Source organism: Schistocerca serialis, chromosome 1 (assembly GCF_023864345.2).
Source record: "Schistocerca serialis cubense isolate TAMUIC-IGC-003099 chromosome 1, iqSchSeri2.2, whole genome shotgun sequence".
NCBI classification, from domain to species: Eukaryota; Metazoa; Arthropoda; class Insecta; order Orthoptera; family Acrididae; genus Schistocerca; species Schistocerca serialis.
In genome coordinates this window covers 1034621789-1034636762 of record NC_064638.1, presented here as the reverse complement: position 1 = coordinate 1034636762, position 14974 = coordinate 1034621789, and the positions used below count along the sequence as shown (strand labels likewise).

Genomic DNA, 14974 nt, shown 5'->3' with positions numbered 1-14974 from the left:
TACGTATTATCTTCTCGGTGTATTCAAGAAAATGAAATTTTGGCAGAATTTTTTTTTGCCACATCGGTACACTGGTAAGGGCCAGTTGTACAGTCCCCAGCTAGCACAGCCGCTAAAGTTCTATTCTGGGAGTAGCGCGAAAAACGTGTTGTATCAACACGTAATAACGCGTAACCGGAGAATGAACGCGAGATAACTAAAATGATGATTGTGGCAGGTTTAGTCAAGTTAACCGTAGAATAAGTTTTAACCCTGGCAGGAATAGTTACAGAATTAATGTTGACAAGATTGTTTGTTGGAATCAGGAAGGAGAAGAAAGGGAGACATCACACAAATTATGGAAGAATACGATGATTCCAAATATATATAAACATTTCGTACTACTACTTTTCGATCTCGTGCTTCAGAAGCTAGAGCGTATGAATGAAATGTGAAACTATTTCCTAACATGAAACTTTTTGCTTGCAGTAGGCGTAATGGGCATTTGATATTGGTACTTTATTATTATATTCTGGCGTGTTATAAAAATGACCATTTGTGCCAAAATAGTGTCGTTTATTTGGTGTGTGTTAAAATTCCTGCAATATTAGGCAGGCCTGTTATCTAGCAGACAGTGACAAAATACACGTAATCAGATCAAAAAAGCACCCCAGTCTTGGGTACTATTCATATTAATACCTTTTTCAGTATTAGACAACGATATTTGGTTTTTCTATGTAGCAAAACGTTTGACAAGCTTTGGTGATGAGCTAATAGTATCTTGCCCAAAAGGAAAGCATGCCATGTAAAGCTGTACTGAGGTTAGTGAGAAAAGCAAAGCAAGGACTTAAGGATTGAAGAAATGTGTACTGTCTTGTTTGTCTGTTGTCTTCACTGGTTTTATGTATCCTATATTTAATTTTATGTCTCACAAAACCATTACAAAATGTTACACGGTTGAGTTCCACAGAACGAAATACAGTGACCTGCGATAAAAGAATGCTGTGTGAAGAGGTGTGGCACTACACTTTGGCACATTTGAGACCAAATAATATGTATTACATTTCCTCAAACACATATGTTTTATGTATCAGACCCTTCAGAAAGAGGTGCGCTACAAAATGGACATATTTTTGAAAAGTAGATTATTAAAATTTTTGGCGCCCTACCTCAAACGCCACTCTCTAGTATTGCCCCGGTTAGGGGCAGCTCATCGTCACACTGCAAAAGAAGGTCCCTGTGGAATATAACACCCTGGACCATATTTTATCTCTTATGGGGGCGTGATGGTAACAGAAACATCCCCCAACTTGTCACAAGCAAGTAATGCCCATGACTGGGCAGAAGATGCCGCTTTTATCAAGACTGACCCAGATCACGTTTTGGACATGCCCTCCACCTCCTCAAACTTATCCTCCAAATACTCCACAAAAAAACTGAGGCTTCATGGACATGAAAGATCTCCATCAACTCTCATACATACGATGTACCGGGGCGAACAAGCTTCACTGCCATCCTTAGCCCGGTGTAGGTCTTCACGCTCATGCTCAGTCCCAGAGACTGAATCAGTGAAGTCCTCACAGGCAGGGAGAGAAATCCAAAAAGAAGGTCCCCAAGACCAAGGGAATTGCGATGGTACCCACACCACCGTTACCTACAAACTCTGCATCTGCGGATGAGGTGAAGCTTCTGGCGTTCGCTGACGATGTAGATCTCTTTGGACCCTCGGACACAATGGGTATAGACTGCTAAGGCAAAAAGTCGGTGGCAGCAGGCGACCCTGAGGCATAAACTGCCGCATTGAATGTTCCAGCCCCTTGACTGTTCCATGCCTTCCCAGTCTCATGATGAGGTCATCCTCGAGTGGAATCGCGGTGGTTTTTCCACCACCTGGCTGAGCTACGGCAATTGTTAAGCTTTACACATGCTTTCTGCATTGCCCTCCAGGAGAGCTTGGTCCCGGCAATGTGGTCCCCTCCCTCCGCAATATAAGGGATATTACAGGAACCATAGCAACTATAATCGAGTGTCGGGTGGAGTTTATGTTTATGTCCTAAACTCAGTCTGTAGTGAACCTATTCCCCTTCAAACCCCTCTTGAAGGTGTGGCTGTCAGAATAAGGACGACGAAGGAAATAACTGTCTGCAATGTATATTTTCCTCCAGGTGGTGCAGTATCCCTGCTTGTATTAACTGCACTGATTGATCAACTCCCTAAACCTTTCCTAATTTTGGGAGATTTTAACGCCCATAACCTCTTGCAGGTTGGCACTGTGCTTACTGGCCGAGGCAGAGATGTTGAAACTTTACTGTCTCAGTTCGACATGTGCCTCTTAAATACCACGGCCACAACACATTTCATTTTGCCTCATTCTAGTTACTCGGCCATTGATTTATCGATTTGCAGGCCAGGACTTCTCCCATCTATCCATTGGAGAGCACATGACGACCTGTGTGGTAATGACCACTTACCCATCTCGCTGTCACTCCCCATCGTCAGGCACACACATGCCTGCCCAGATGGGCTTTAAACAAGCCGGATTGGGAAACTTCCGCCTCTGCTGTCACCATTGAATTTCCTCCACATGGTAACATTGAAGTGATGGTTGAGAAGGTGGCTACAACAATTGCTTCTGTGACAGAAAACACGATCCCTCGCTCTTTAGGGTGCCCCTGACGAAAGGCAGTCCCTTGGTTGTCGCCGGAAGATGCTGAAGCAATTAAGGAGCATCGGTGAGCTCTACAGCGGCATAAGCAGCACCCTTCCATGGAGCACCTCATAGCCTTTAAACGGCTCCGTGTCCGTGTTCGCCAACTTATCAAACGACAGAAGCAGGAGTGTTGGGAAAGAGATGTCACGACCATTGGGTGCCATACGTCACCTTCCCAAGTCTGGGCAAAGATCAGACGTGTTTTCTGGTACCAGACCCCAACAGATTTTCCCGGTGTTAACATAATTGGCATTATATGTACCACACAAACGCGATTGCCGATCACTTTGCTGAGCACTATGTTCGAGCCTCTGCATCGAAGAATTACCCCCCAGCCTTTCTCACTCTCAAGGGGAAAGTCCTCTTGTTCACGACATGTCACAGTGAATCCTACAACACCCCATTTACAGAGTGGGAGCTCCTCAGTGCCTTTGTACATTGCCCCGACACAGCTCCTGGGCCAGATTGGATCCACGGTCAGATGATTAAACATCTCTCATCTGACTACAAACCACAACTCCTCATCATCTTCAACCGGATCTGGTGTGATGGCGTCTTTCCATCACAATAGCGGGAGAGCACCATCGTTCCAGTGCTCAGACCCGATGAAAACCCACTTGATGTGGATAGCTATCGGCCCATCAGCCTCACCAACGTTCTTTGTAAGCTGCAGGAACGTATGGTGTGTCAGTGGTTGGGTTGGGTCTTGGAGTCACATGGCCTACTGGCTCCAAGTCAGGGTGGCTTCCACCAGGGTCACTACCACTGTTAATTATGTGTCCCTCGAGTCTGCCATCAGCTTTTTCCAGAGGCCAACACTTGATTGCCGTCCTTTTTGATTTATGAAAAGTGTATGATACGACCTGGCGACATCATATCCTTGCCACATTATATGAGTGGGGTCTCTGAGGCCCGCTTCCGATTTTTATCCAGAATTTCCTGTCTCCTCGTACTTTCTGTGTCCTAGTTGTTGCCTCCCATAGTTCCCCACATATCCAGGAGAATGGGGTCTCACAGGGCTCTGTATTGAGTGTATCTCTATTTTTAGTGGCTATTAACGGTCTAGCAGCAGCTGTAGGGCTGTCTGTCTCACCTTCTCTGTATGCAGATGACTTCTGCATTTCGTACTGCTCCACCAGTACTGGTTCTGCTGAGTGGCGCTTACAGGGAGCCATCCACAAGGCAGAGTCATGGGCTCTAGCCCACAGTTTCTAGTTTTCGGCCACAAAGTCATGTGTTGTGCACTTCTGTCGCGTCGTACCGTTCATCCAGAACCAAAACTTTACCTTAATGACGATCCACTGACGGTATTGGAGACATATCGATTCTTAGGACTGGTTTTCAATGCCCAATTGATGTGGCTTTCTTATCTTTGACAGCTGAAGCAGAATTGCTGGCAGCACCTCAATGCCCTCTGTTGCCTGAGCAACACCAACTGGGATGCAGATCGCTCTACGCTGCTACAGCTCTACAGAGCTCTTGTTCAATCCTGTGTTGACTGTGGGAGTCTGGTTTATGGTTCGGCAGCAGCCTCAGCATTGTGTTTACTCAACCCAGTGCACCACTGCGGTGTTTGCCTAGTGACAGGAACGTTTAGGATCAGTTCAGTTACCAGCGTCCTTGTGGAGGCTGGAGTCCCTCTATTGCATGTTTGGCATGCACAACTGCGGGCTAGTTACATTGCATATGTTCGTACTTCTCCTAAACATCAGAATCACCGTCTCCTTTTCCCACCCACGGCGGTTCATCTCCCACATCGGTGGCCCAGGTCTGGGTTTCTAATTGCACTTCGTGTCCGATCCCTTCTTTCGGAACAGGAGTCCTTGCCTTTACCACCTATACTTGAGGACCATTCATGTACACCTCCATGGTGTACACCTAGGCTGCGGCTTTGCCTGGACCTTTCGCATGGCCCTAAGGAATTAGTTAATCCTGCGGTTGTTTGCTGCCACTTCCTCTCGATTCTTGACATGTACCGAGGCCACGAAGTGGTTTACACCAAAGGCTCACTGGCTGATGCTCACATCGGCTTTGCATATGTCCATGGAGGACATATTGAACAGCATTCCTTGCCTGCTGGCTGCAGTGTTTTCACTTCCGAGCTGGTGGCTATATCTTGTACTGTTGACCACATCTGTTTGCGACCTGGGGAGTTGTTTCTTCTGTGTACTGACTCCTTCAGCAGCCTACAAGCTATCGACCAGTGCTACCCTCGTCATCCTTTGGTAGCGACCATCCAGGAGTCCGTCTATTCCCCACAACAGTCCAGTCGCTCAGTTATGTTTGTGTGGAACCCATGTCACGTCAGAATCCCAGGCAACAAACTTGCCAACAGGCTGGCCAAACAGGCTATGTGAAAACAGCTTATGGAGATTGGCTGCTATGAAATGGCATAACCTCAGCATGCACAACAAACTGTGTGTCATTAAGGAGACAACAAATGTGTGGCAGTCCTCCATGCGAGCCTCTCACAGGGACTCTGTGGTTCTCTGCCGGCTCCGCATTGGCCACGCTTGGGTGCCACACGGCTACCTCCTGGGCCGTGATGACCCGCCTCAGTATCGGTGCGACGCCTGGCTGACAGTGGCCCATATGTTGGTGAGCTGTCCTCCTTCGGCTGCCCTGCTACGGATCCTTCAGTTATCGGACTTGTTGCCATTAATTTTAGCTGACAGTGCCTCATTGGCTAATTTACTTTTACGTTTTATACATGTCAGTGGGTTTTATCATTCTATATAAGTTTCAACGTGTGTTCTTTGTCGCTTTGTGTTCTCCACTCTAATGCTTTGTAGGGTGGATGTTATAGTAGTTTTGGTTGTCCTTATGTCATTCTTCTGTATTTTTTGTATGTCTCCTATCTTTTCTTTTTTCCCCTGTGTAATTATTTTGCTGGGAACAAAGGACCAATGACCTTGCAGTTTGGTCGCTTCCCCCCTTCTTTTAAACCAACCAGTCAACACTGTATGGGCCACAGGGATCTTTGACAAATTTAAGGTGAGATCAAGCCGATACATAGCTGAGTGAAATAGTGGATGAGGTGTTCCATTTCACCTGAATGCTGTTTAGTGGGAAGACTTATATTGTAGAACACCAAAACAGTGCAAAATTTTTGCAGAAAATTGTTTTCATACAAGATGTACAACTTTGCTTCTGCCGTTTTTTCCCCAATATTTGAGGATTTAATGAAACCAATTGGTTACACATGTATCATTCAAAGTATTTTCCATCGCTGGCCACTACTTTCTCCCATCTTTTGGGCAGTGTACAAATCCCACGTCGAAAAAATTGTTCATCTTTTGAAGCGATCCATGAATCAATCCAATTTGTAACTTCTTCATGAGATCGGAAGTGTTGGTCAGCCAGGCCATGCGCCATTGATCCAAACAGGTGCCAGTCAGAGGGAGCAATGTCTGGAGAATACGGCGGGTAGGGTAGGACTTCCCATTTTAACGTTTCCATGTAAATTTTGACCGCTTTTGCAACTTGGGGTGACGTGTGTTGTCGTGCTGCAAAATCATTTTATCATGCCTCTTGCTGTGTTGCGGCCATTTGTCTTTTAATGCTCTGTTCAAACGCATTAATTGCAGTGCGGACAGTATTTGCTTCGTGATACATTACCTGTGTTAAAATGGACCGTTTACCAATTGTGGAAAAGGTCGATATCATGTTGATGTATGGCTATTGTGATCAAACTGCCCAATGGGTGTGTGCTATGTATGCTGCTCGGTATCCTGGATGACATCATCCAAGTGTCCGGACCGTTCGCCGGATAGTTACATTATTTAAAAAAACAGCAAGTGTTCAGCCACATGTGAAACATCAACCACGACCTGCAACAAATTATGGTGCCCAAGTAAGTGTTTTAGCTGCTGTCGAGGCTAATCCGCACATCAGTAGCAGACAAATTGCATGACAATCAGGAATCTCAAAAACGTCGGTGTTGAGAATGCTACATCAACATCGATTTCACCCATACTATATTTCTATGCACCAGGAATTGCATGGCGATGACTTGAACATCGTGTACAGTTCTGCCACTGGGCACAAGAGAAATTACGGGATGTTGACAGATTTTTTCCACGCGTTCTGTTTAGCAATGAAGCATCATTCACCAACAGCGGTAACATAAACTGGCATAATATGCAGTATTGGGCAATGGAAAATCCATGATGGCTGCGACAAGTGGAACATCAGTGACGTTGGTGGGTTAATGTATGGAGCGGCATAATGGGAGGAAGGATAATTGGCCCCCATTTTATTGATGGCAATCTAAATGGTGCAATGTATGCTGATTTCCTGTGTAATGTTCTACTGATGTTACTACAAGATGTTTCACTGCATGACAGAATGGTGATGTGCTTCCAACATGATGGATGTCTGGCTCATAGCTCGCCTGCAGTTTAAGCGGTATTGAATAGCATATTTCATGACAGGTGGACTGGTCGTCGAAGCACCATACGATGGCCCGCACATTCATCGGATCTGACGTCCCCGGATATCTTTCTGTGGGGAAAGTTGAAGGATATTTGCTATCATGATCCACCGACAACGCCTGACAACATGCGTCAGCGCATTGTCAATGCATGTGCGAACATTACGGAAGGCGAGCTACTCGCTGTTGAGAGGAATGTTGTTACACTTATTGCCAAATGCATTGAGGTTGACGGACATCGTTTTGAGCATTTATTGCATTAATGTGGTATCTACAGGTAATCATGCTGTAACAGCATGCGTTCTCAGAAATGATAAGTTCACAAAGGTACATGTATCACATTGGAACAACCAAAATAAAATGTTCAAATGTACCTACATTCTGTATTTTAATTTAAAAGACCTACCTGTTTCCAACTGTTTGTCTAAAATTGTGAGCCATATGTTTGTGACTATTACAGTGCCATCTGTCACAAAGCGAAAAAAGTGGTCCAACTAAAACATTCATATTTCTTTGCATACTAAATGCATATGTAATAAAAAAAATGGGGGTTCCTATTTTAAAAAATGCAGTTGATATCCGTTTGACCTACGGCAGTGCCATCTAGCGGGCCAACCATAGTGCCATCTGGTTTCCCCCTTCAAGCTAGACAAGCTCCGTTCTTTGTAGTTTTTTCGTTTGACGCTTATTTCGTGATATATTTGGCCCGGTCACAATCAATGGACCACCCTGTATAAGGATGAGACCAATGTGTGGTGTGTGAATGATAATGTGGAATACGCCATCACATTGTGTATTATAAACTCTTAAATGATGTTGGACGGAAGTGAACATTTCATAATGAAGTCCTGGATTTTCTTCTAAATCTTCCTAGTCAGATCTTAATTTAATCAGCAGTGTGCAGGATCATTTTGCTGTTTCAGTATGTTGTTATATTCGGTTTGTGAGAGAACAACAATAGTGTTCAATGATGATATCCTCATCTTCCCATAAGTCTCAGAGTGCAGAGTGATGGAAGTTCGTGGATGAAGACCGAGTCATGCATCCCACATAATTTCTTAATTTCTACAGCAGCATCACTGAAGAACATTGATATTGGCTGTTCTATTTTGCTGATAACATCTCGGATGGGAGCAGTCCTGTGTATAAGCGCAAAGTTCAGGCCTTTCTCTAATACGGAGACCAATGCATTGATTTCATCAGATTACGTACAGTGCATCATTATGGTGTATCTTCTTGCTGTGTTCAAAGTTGGAATCAGTCATGTTTTGCAGTCATATGGACCTTTGCTTATTGTTTTGTTCAGTTGGTTAGGACTCAAGTACCACTAGTTACCCAGTCTTAGCTAGTGGATGTATTTCTACAGTATCATCAGTAAAGGGCGCAAGTATAAGTACGTAGTAGGTGATCTACAATATGTATGCTAAAAGTGACTAGCTGACAGCAAAAAATCAGTTTCACATATAAAACAAACTGAGAATATTTGTGGAAGTTAATGTACAGTGTCAAGACAACTATATGACATGGGCTTCAGGTTTCTGAAAATGAACAGAAGAAGGAAATGGGTTAAGGAGACGAGATAGAGTGTAGCTGTAAAAATTAATGGATTAATTAAAATTCTGAGGGAGTCTGAGCATGAGTAACTTATGTCACATGCTGAGTATTCCAAATCTAGAAGTAACAATGAAATGTCGAATGTAAATGACACTGTACACTGGTAAACACAAGTTAAGAAAGCAAATAAAAAAAATTGACTTTGAAGACGTGATTTGTTGCCCACTTTACAATTATCTAATAGGCAAACAAATAGTGGATTACTTTTGTCTTGTGGTATACACATGGGCTATTGTTTTTTAAAATCAGGTTTATTGTTAGTTGATGCTAGCTCAAAGGTTCAGTGCCATAAATTATAGGTTTGTAGTTTTTTGTGTGTTTCATTAATCAATTATTATTCAATAAAATTTTAGCCATAAATATTATCATCGAAGTTCTTAGCTTTGAAGCAGCAGCCGGCAGTAGACATTTACTAATGCTATTGACACCCAAAAGTGTTTATAGGGAATATGTAGTTTGCATTGCTGACTTAAATATTTAAATTTTGTCATATATGTTCACTAGTTGATGATAAAAACAGCTCCTGAGGGAAGTGTGTATCAAATGCTTGTATATAACATATTACCACTGTACCAAGTTCATTGATGAAGATGGGAGAAAATGGAGAAGGTAATAAATAAGTGACAACAATTTCAACAGTTGCTAGCCAGAAGTATCTGTTTTTTATTCTTGTGCTTCATATGTAATTACAACTTTTACACTTAGTTATAAAGAAAATAGTGTTTTTAATTTTACATGTTATTTCTCTTTGGTGGCTCTAGCAACTCATGTTTGCTTTGTTTTACTTTCAGTCATTCCTCTATCTCTCTGTGTGTTCGCATGTTACTTTAATTTTACACACACACACACACACACACACACACACACACACACACACACACACACACACTCTCTTAGAACATCATTAAATGGCATAGGCAAAATGAAGCCTAATTCCATTTTTTAGTTTCAATGTATCACCAAACATACACTCTCATAAGGCACAACAAATTGTTCACACTACTAAGAAAGCCATTTGTGTCACAACAAGTATGCCAATATGGCACAGATTCACAAGCCTGATTACCAGTTGCTTCAGACATATGAAACAAAACCTTGCGCACTTCTGTGTAGTAATTCTCCATAAATAGTGTGATATGCTAGATTTCATATTTATTACACCGTATGTACTATCAGTCAGTACAGTTATTCCATGTACAAGATGTTTGTCTCATGCTCAAAATCTAAAGTGGAGTGTCCATTATGTACTTCATACATCAGCTTCTTGAATATATACAGTATCTGGCAACATTTTATATGGCTGTATTTGTGCCAAGACATTTCAGGCTATTACCCACCTTTGGTTGGTATAATACATTCATCTCTTCATCAAAACAGCTTTTTTGTTGATTGAATTTCAAATTTAAGAGGGGCAAAAGCCCAAAATGCATCTTTGGTTAAATACAGCTACATAAAAAGTTGCTGGTTGCTGTATTCCATCAAGTAATTTAATCTGCAGCCATGTAGCTCAACCATCAATATATGGCTAAATTAATGTTTGACACTTCAGACAAACTGGTCTCATATGCTAATACAAGAAGGTCATGGCAAGTGCAATTAGCACAAACCAAACACATCCTTGCTTCCATACAGCTATACTTTGACACTGTTTCATTTCTGTCAATAGGTTTTCATAATTTAATTTGAAATTGCTTTCTTCTTGTAATGTGGTGTAGTCTTCAAATCTTTCTGTGGAATCCTGTATGTGGTAGAAGAAAGCTATGATTATTACTGCAACTGTAATACTGCCATAAATAATAAGGAAGATGGTTACAGTCCTACAACCACCAACTTGAACAACAGAATTTTAGTGCAGAAGAAAAGACACACAGAGTAGAAACATATTAAAATCTTCCTTGGCTCAAATATAGTTTCTCAGAGTCTTAAAATCTTTTTCGTCTGATATGAGACTAATCATATGCTGAGCCAAGAGATGATTTTCACTTCTGATATGAGACACCAGGACATGTATTGTGACTGAATATACCATATTTGCTTTTTATTAGCAACTTTCAAATTCTTGGTAGTAACCAAATCAAGCATTAAACTGAACAAACACAACACCAAAAGTGTATACTTACATGGAATAATAAATCCTGTTGGCCATCATATTTTCCAAATAACTGAAATATTGATACTGGCGTTTTATAGTGTTTTCCAAATAAATTGCTCATCTTTAAAAATGCTGAATATATCTCTACTGCTCTCATGTCGGAAATACTGCTATCTACCATCACCTGGAAGTAAATATGTTGGTTTAGTATAGAAATGAAGTACTTTAAGCCGTTATCAGACTGTGCAATTCTTTAAAAAAAGGTGCTCTTTATGTAAAATTCCCATATAACAGACACCACATATATATAATTAAGGAGAGGACGTGGATACATACCACACTTGAACTCTTAGGAGAATCGGTGAAATGCTGCGAGTAATGACAATAATTGGCAAGGGGTACTACATTAATAGTGTGTGAATAAGTTGACAATTTGTATCTGAAGGGAAGCACGCTAAGGTAATTCGTGCAGCTGCACTGACCACTGTGTCCAGATGGTGCAGTGGTCAATACGTGTGCTAGTAAGCAAGAGACTCGGATTCAAATCCTGCTCTGGCACAAATTTTCAGCTTCTTCCACTGAAAAATTAATGCCACTGGGAGCCAATGTCATTAATTTGTTTGTGTCTTGATTCATAATGGCTGCAAGATCAAAATTGTGTCTGTTCTTTCACACATGTCCAAAAAAACAGGTACTACATATATATTAATTCAAGTTACACATACAAGTCAAATTACACAATTGGTGAAAAACTGACATAACCCTGTCACATACAGTGCTACTAGAATGTCAAACAATGTTTCTTTGCTGAGTACCAGTAATTGTAAAAGTGAAATGTAAAGAATTTTGAAGTGGATGATAAAACACTTAAATGTTTATCAAATATTGTTGGAAATTTTACTTTGAGCACAAATGAGTTGAAATCATGAAGGAGAGAAATTTTGGGATTCGTGGCTGATTCCTTAACTGGGAAATTAATTGGTGTCAATAAAGGATTGTACTTCTACCTTTTTCAGGGGTTATCAGTAACAAATCCATGTGCACTGTACAAGTATCAATATATTGTTAACACAATGTGTATATCATCATTGCTGTTTAGGACTGTTTTCATTAAGGTCAATGTCTTTATTTCTGTTACAATACCAAGCACATATGCAAGTCCCAGCTGTAAGATGTTTCTTGCATAGAATATCGGTAGTACTTACTTGTCCACGTGATGACCAACTGATGTAGCAGTTGTCATTGTCAGAGTTATTAGTTTCATTTTGAACACACAATGTTTGGAAATCCTTTGATTTCAGATTTACTGCCCATGGTTCTGTGTTGGCACCATCTGTGCAAACAGAAAAATAGATAGTGATTATCTTAATCACTACACCTGAAAATGCCTCTCTTCAAAGAATTTGTAAGGGTGGCATACAACAACATAGTTTACTGATTAGTTTTATATGCTGCCATTATGGTATTAGTATGAAGATGAGAAGAAAAGATCTCTACATTAGTAACTAAGTTTTATTCATTAGGAAGCCATTGCCTGGAGTTCATAAGAGTGGAGTCATTACAGCAGATTTTTATAAACAGCAGTTCAGTTACCCATGGCTTTTTGAACAGCACAGTTTGACAAAAACTAAGAACATTTAGTTCATATCTGAAAATACTGAGGAATTGTGGTTAAATATCAGATACATGATAAGTTGTGATCTAGATCGACATGTATCAATTGAAATAACAGAAGACTGCAAAGACCCACCATGATTCAATGGTAGCATTCAGAGAATGTTGTGAAAACAGAGATTGTAACAAAGTCACCACAAAAAAAAAAAAAAAAAAAAAAAAAAAAAAAAAAAAAAAAAAAAAAAAAAAAAAAGAGAGAGAGAGAGAGAGAGAGAGAGGATTGAAATTGACAGAGAAAACTTAATGGGAACTAAGGAGGGCTAGGTTTGGACCCTAGTATAATTTCCACAGTCACATATTGGTGGAAGATCTATCAGAAAATCCGAGGAAGTTCTAGCGATATGTAAAGTCAATGCACAAATCTAAATATTCCATTCAACGTAACATGAATGAAACTGAAGTAAGTGACAGAAGCCAAAAATTAAATTCCACATTTAAAAATGTATTCATTTATAAAGATGAAATATGCCATGGAACCAGCCCCTTTCCTAATTCACAATTATTGAGAATGTATTTAACATAAGTAGTGCTACATGACTTGAAGAGGACACTCCGGTTTCCTAAAGGATCAAAAGATTGAATGGATGGGTGGAATTTTAGACCAATATCATTAACTTCCACCTTATGCAGGAACCTACTGCGAATTTTGAACTTGGAAAATTAGAACATTCCAGGAGTTAAACGAGCTTCTCTCAGAACACATTCATGTGAAACATAACTTCCTGTTTTTAGAAAACAAAATAGTGTGCTCCCATCATATGCATTGTCTTACAAACAGCAGATGCAGAGGAACACACAAATTCTTCATCTTCCTTGATCTTCAAAAGGCATTTGATGTTATACCACATTGTTGACTGGTAAGCAAGATATGATCATAAGGAGTATTTTCACAGCTACACGGCTAGCTCAAAAGTTTTTGACAAATAGAACTGAGTATGTTATACTTGAGGGTGAGTGCTCAACGGAAACGACAGAAATATTGGGTGTGCCCCAAACACGTGTGGTAGGACCACTAATGTTCTCAATATGCATGAACAGTTTTCAGATAGGGTCAGCAGTAGTAGAGATTATTCACTGAAAATGCTGCTGCTGGCAGAAAGTACTGCTGTTGGAGGAAAATAAGGAAATGCAGAGAAACTTGGGCAGAAGTTTTCACTGGGTATAAAGTATGGCAGCTCTCTTCAAATTCACATAAATATAAGAGAATGTTCATAAACAGAAAGTCACCAGTGTTTGTTGTGTTTCTTTGTGGGAGAAGGACGAGTCATGTATGTGAAAAAGAAGTGATAGAGGGTGATCACAATACATGTTACTGCAAAGCGCACAAAAAGACCTCCAGAGAAGGTTTTAAACTTGAAATTCTTCTGTTTCTCCTGGAACAGTCCACAAGCATACTGGTGGTTCATAGTCTCCAACGGGCACAATATTTTGGTGATCATAAATGCCGCCATCATCTGGTGCACTGATGAACTGAGCTGCTGAGAATGTGCAGCCAACTTGTATCCCCCCCCACAAGCCTTCCCCCTGCAGTCCATGACTGCGCATCGGTGGTCGCAGAGATGATGATGGTGGTGTCTGTAGTAGCATTGATGTAGGTTCCCTTTCTCTGTTCACCCAGATCAGTTTGTTTGCTGAGAGTCTTCATAATTAAACTGAATGCTGGCCCCCACGCCTTGCTAAGATTAGAGCCACAATCTTGGTTGATGAGATTGTCTCTGGTGCAAATTTCCATGGCCACTTAGATGATGCTGTCCTAGTATTTGGAAGTCTGTGCTAAGATACTGGTATGTTCATACTCTACCGCATGATTCTCAGACAAACAGTGCTCTTCAACTGCTGACTTCTTGTGATATGTCAGTCGAGTGTGCCTCTGGTGTTCTCAGCAACAATCACTGCCGGTGCACATGTCTGTCTAACACATGTCTTTCCACACTGATGTGCAATCGGTATATGTTGACTTCCGCAAACTGAGATAATCTTTGACACTTTCCATTAATGCTTGTGTTTTACTGTGCAGGAAAAAGACAGCTTTTACTCAGTTTGTCTTCAGTATGCATCTGATTTTCACTAATAGTGCACCAGAGTATGGTATAAAGGCAGTGGCTGCCTCTTTCTCTATGACTTCTTTTATCTCCACATACTGTAGTGATGAGGCGAAGAGCACACCTAATCTACCATTCTGGGTACATTTTTTTTCGGAATACAATTACACAGTGTTCCAGCTCCTGGGGCAGACTCTGTGTCTGAGATGGTGCGCACCATATTTACTAGTGTTTTTAATACTCCATTCCTTTGCAAACACTGTGTGTTTTCTTCCATACACTCCTTGGCCTAGTGTGCCATCAGCTCTTCTCTTCACCATGATGTCAAGGAATGTTAGTCTTCTTTCTGCCACGGTCTCCATAGTGAATTCAATGTTGGGGTGTTGTTGTTGTTGTTGTTGTTGTTGTTGTTGTGGTCTTCAGTCCTGAAA

At 41.1% G+C, this 14974-nt stretch overlaps 1 protein-coding gene across 1 annotated transcript in view; it reads right to left on the bottom strand.

Annotated features, from left to right (window-relative positions):
- Positions 1-9365: 9365 nt before the first annotated feature.
- Positions 9366-14974, bottom strand: part of LOC126414251 (transferrin) — a 202143-nt gene continuing 196534 nt past the window's right edge. Inside the window, exons 13-15 of the mRNA XM_050083330.1 lie at positions 12033-12160; positions 10856-11011; positions 9366-10473 (exon numbers count right to left, since the gene is read on the bottom strand). Coding sequence (XP_049939287.1) covers positions 10303-10473; positions 10856-11011; positions 12033-12160 — 455 coding nt within the window. The 3' untranslated portion in view covers positions 9366-10302. The remainder of the gene's footprint in view (positions 10474-10855; positions 11012-12032; positions 12161-14974) is intronic.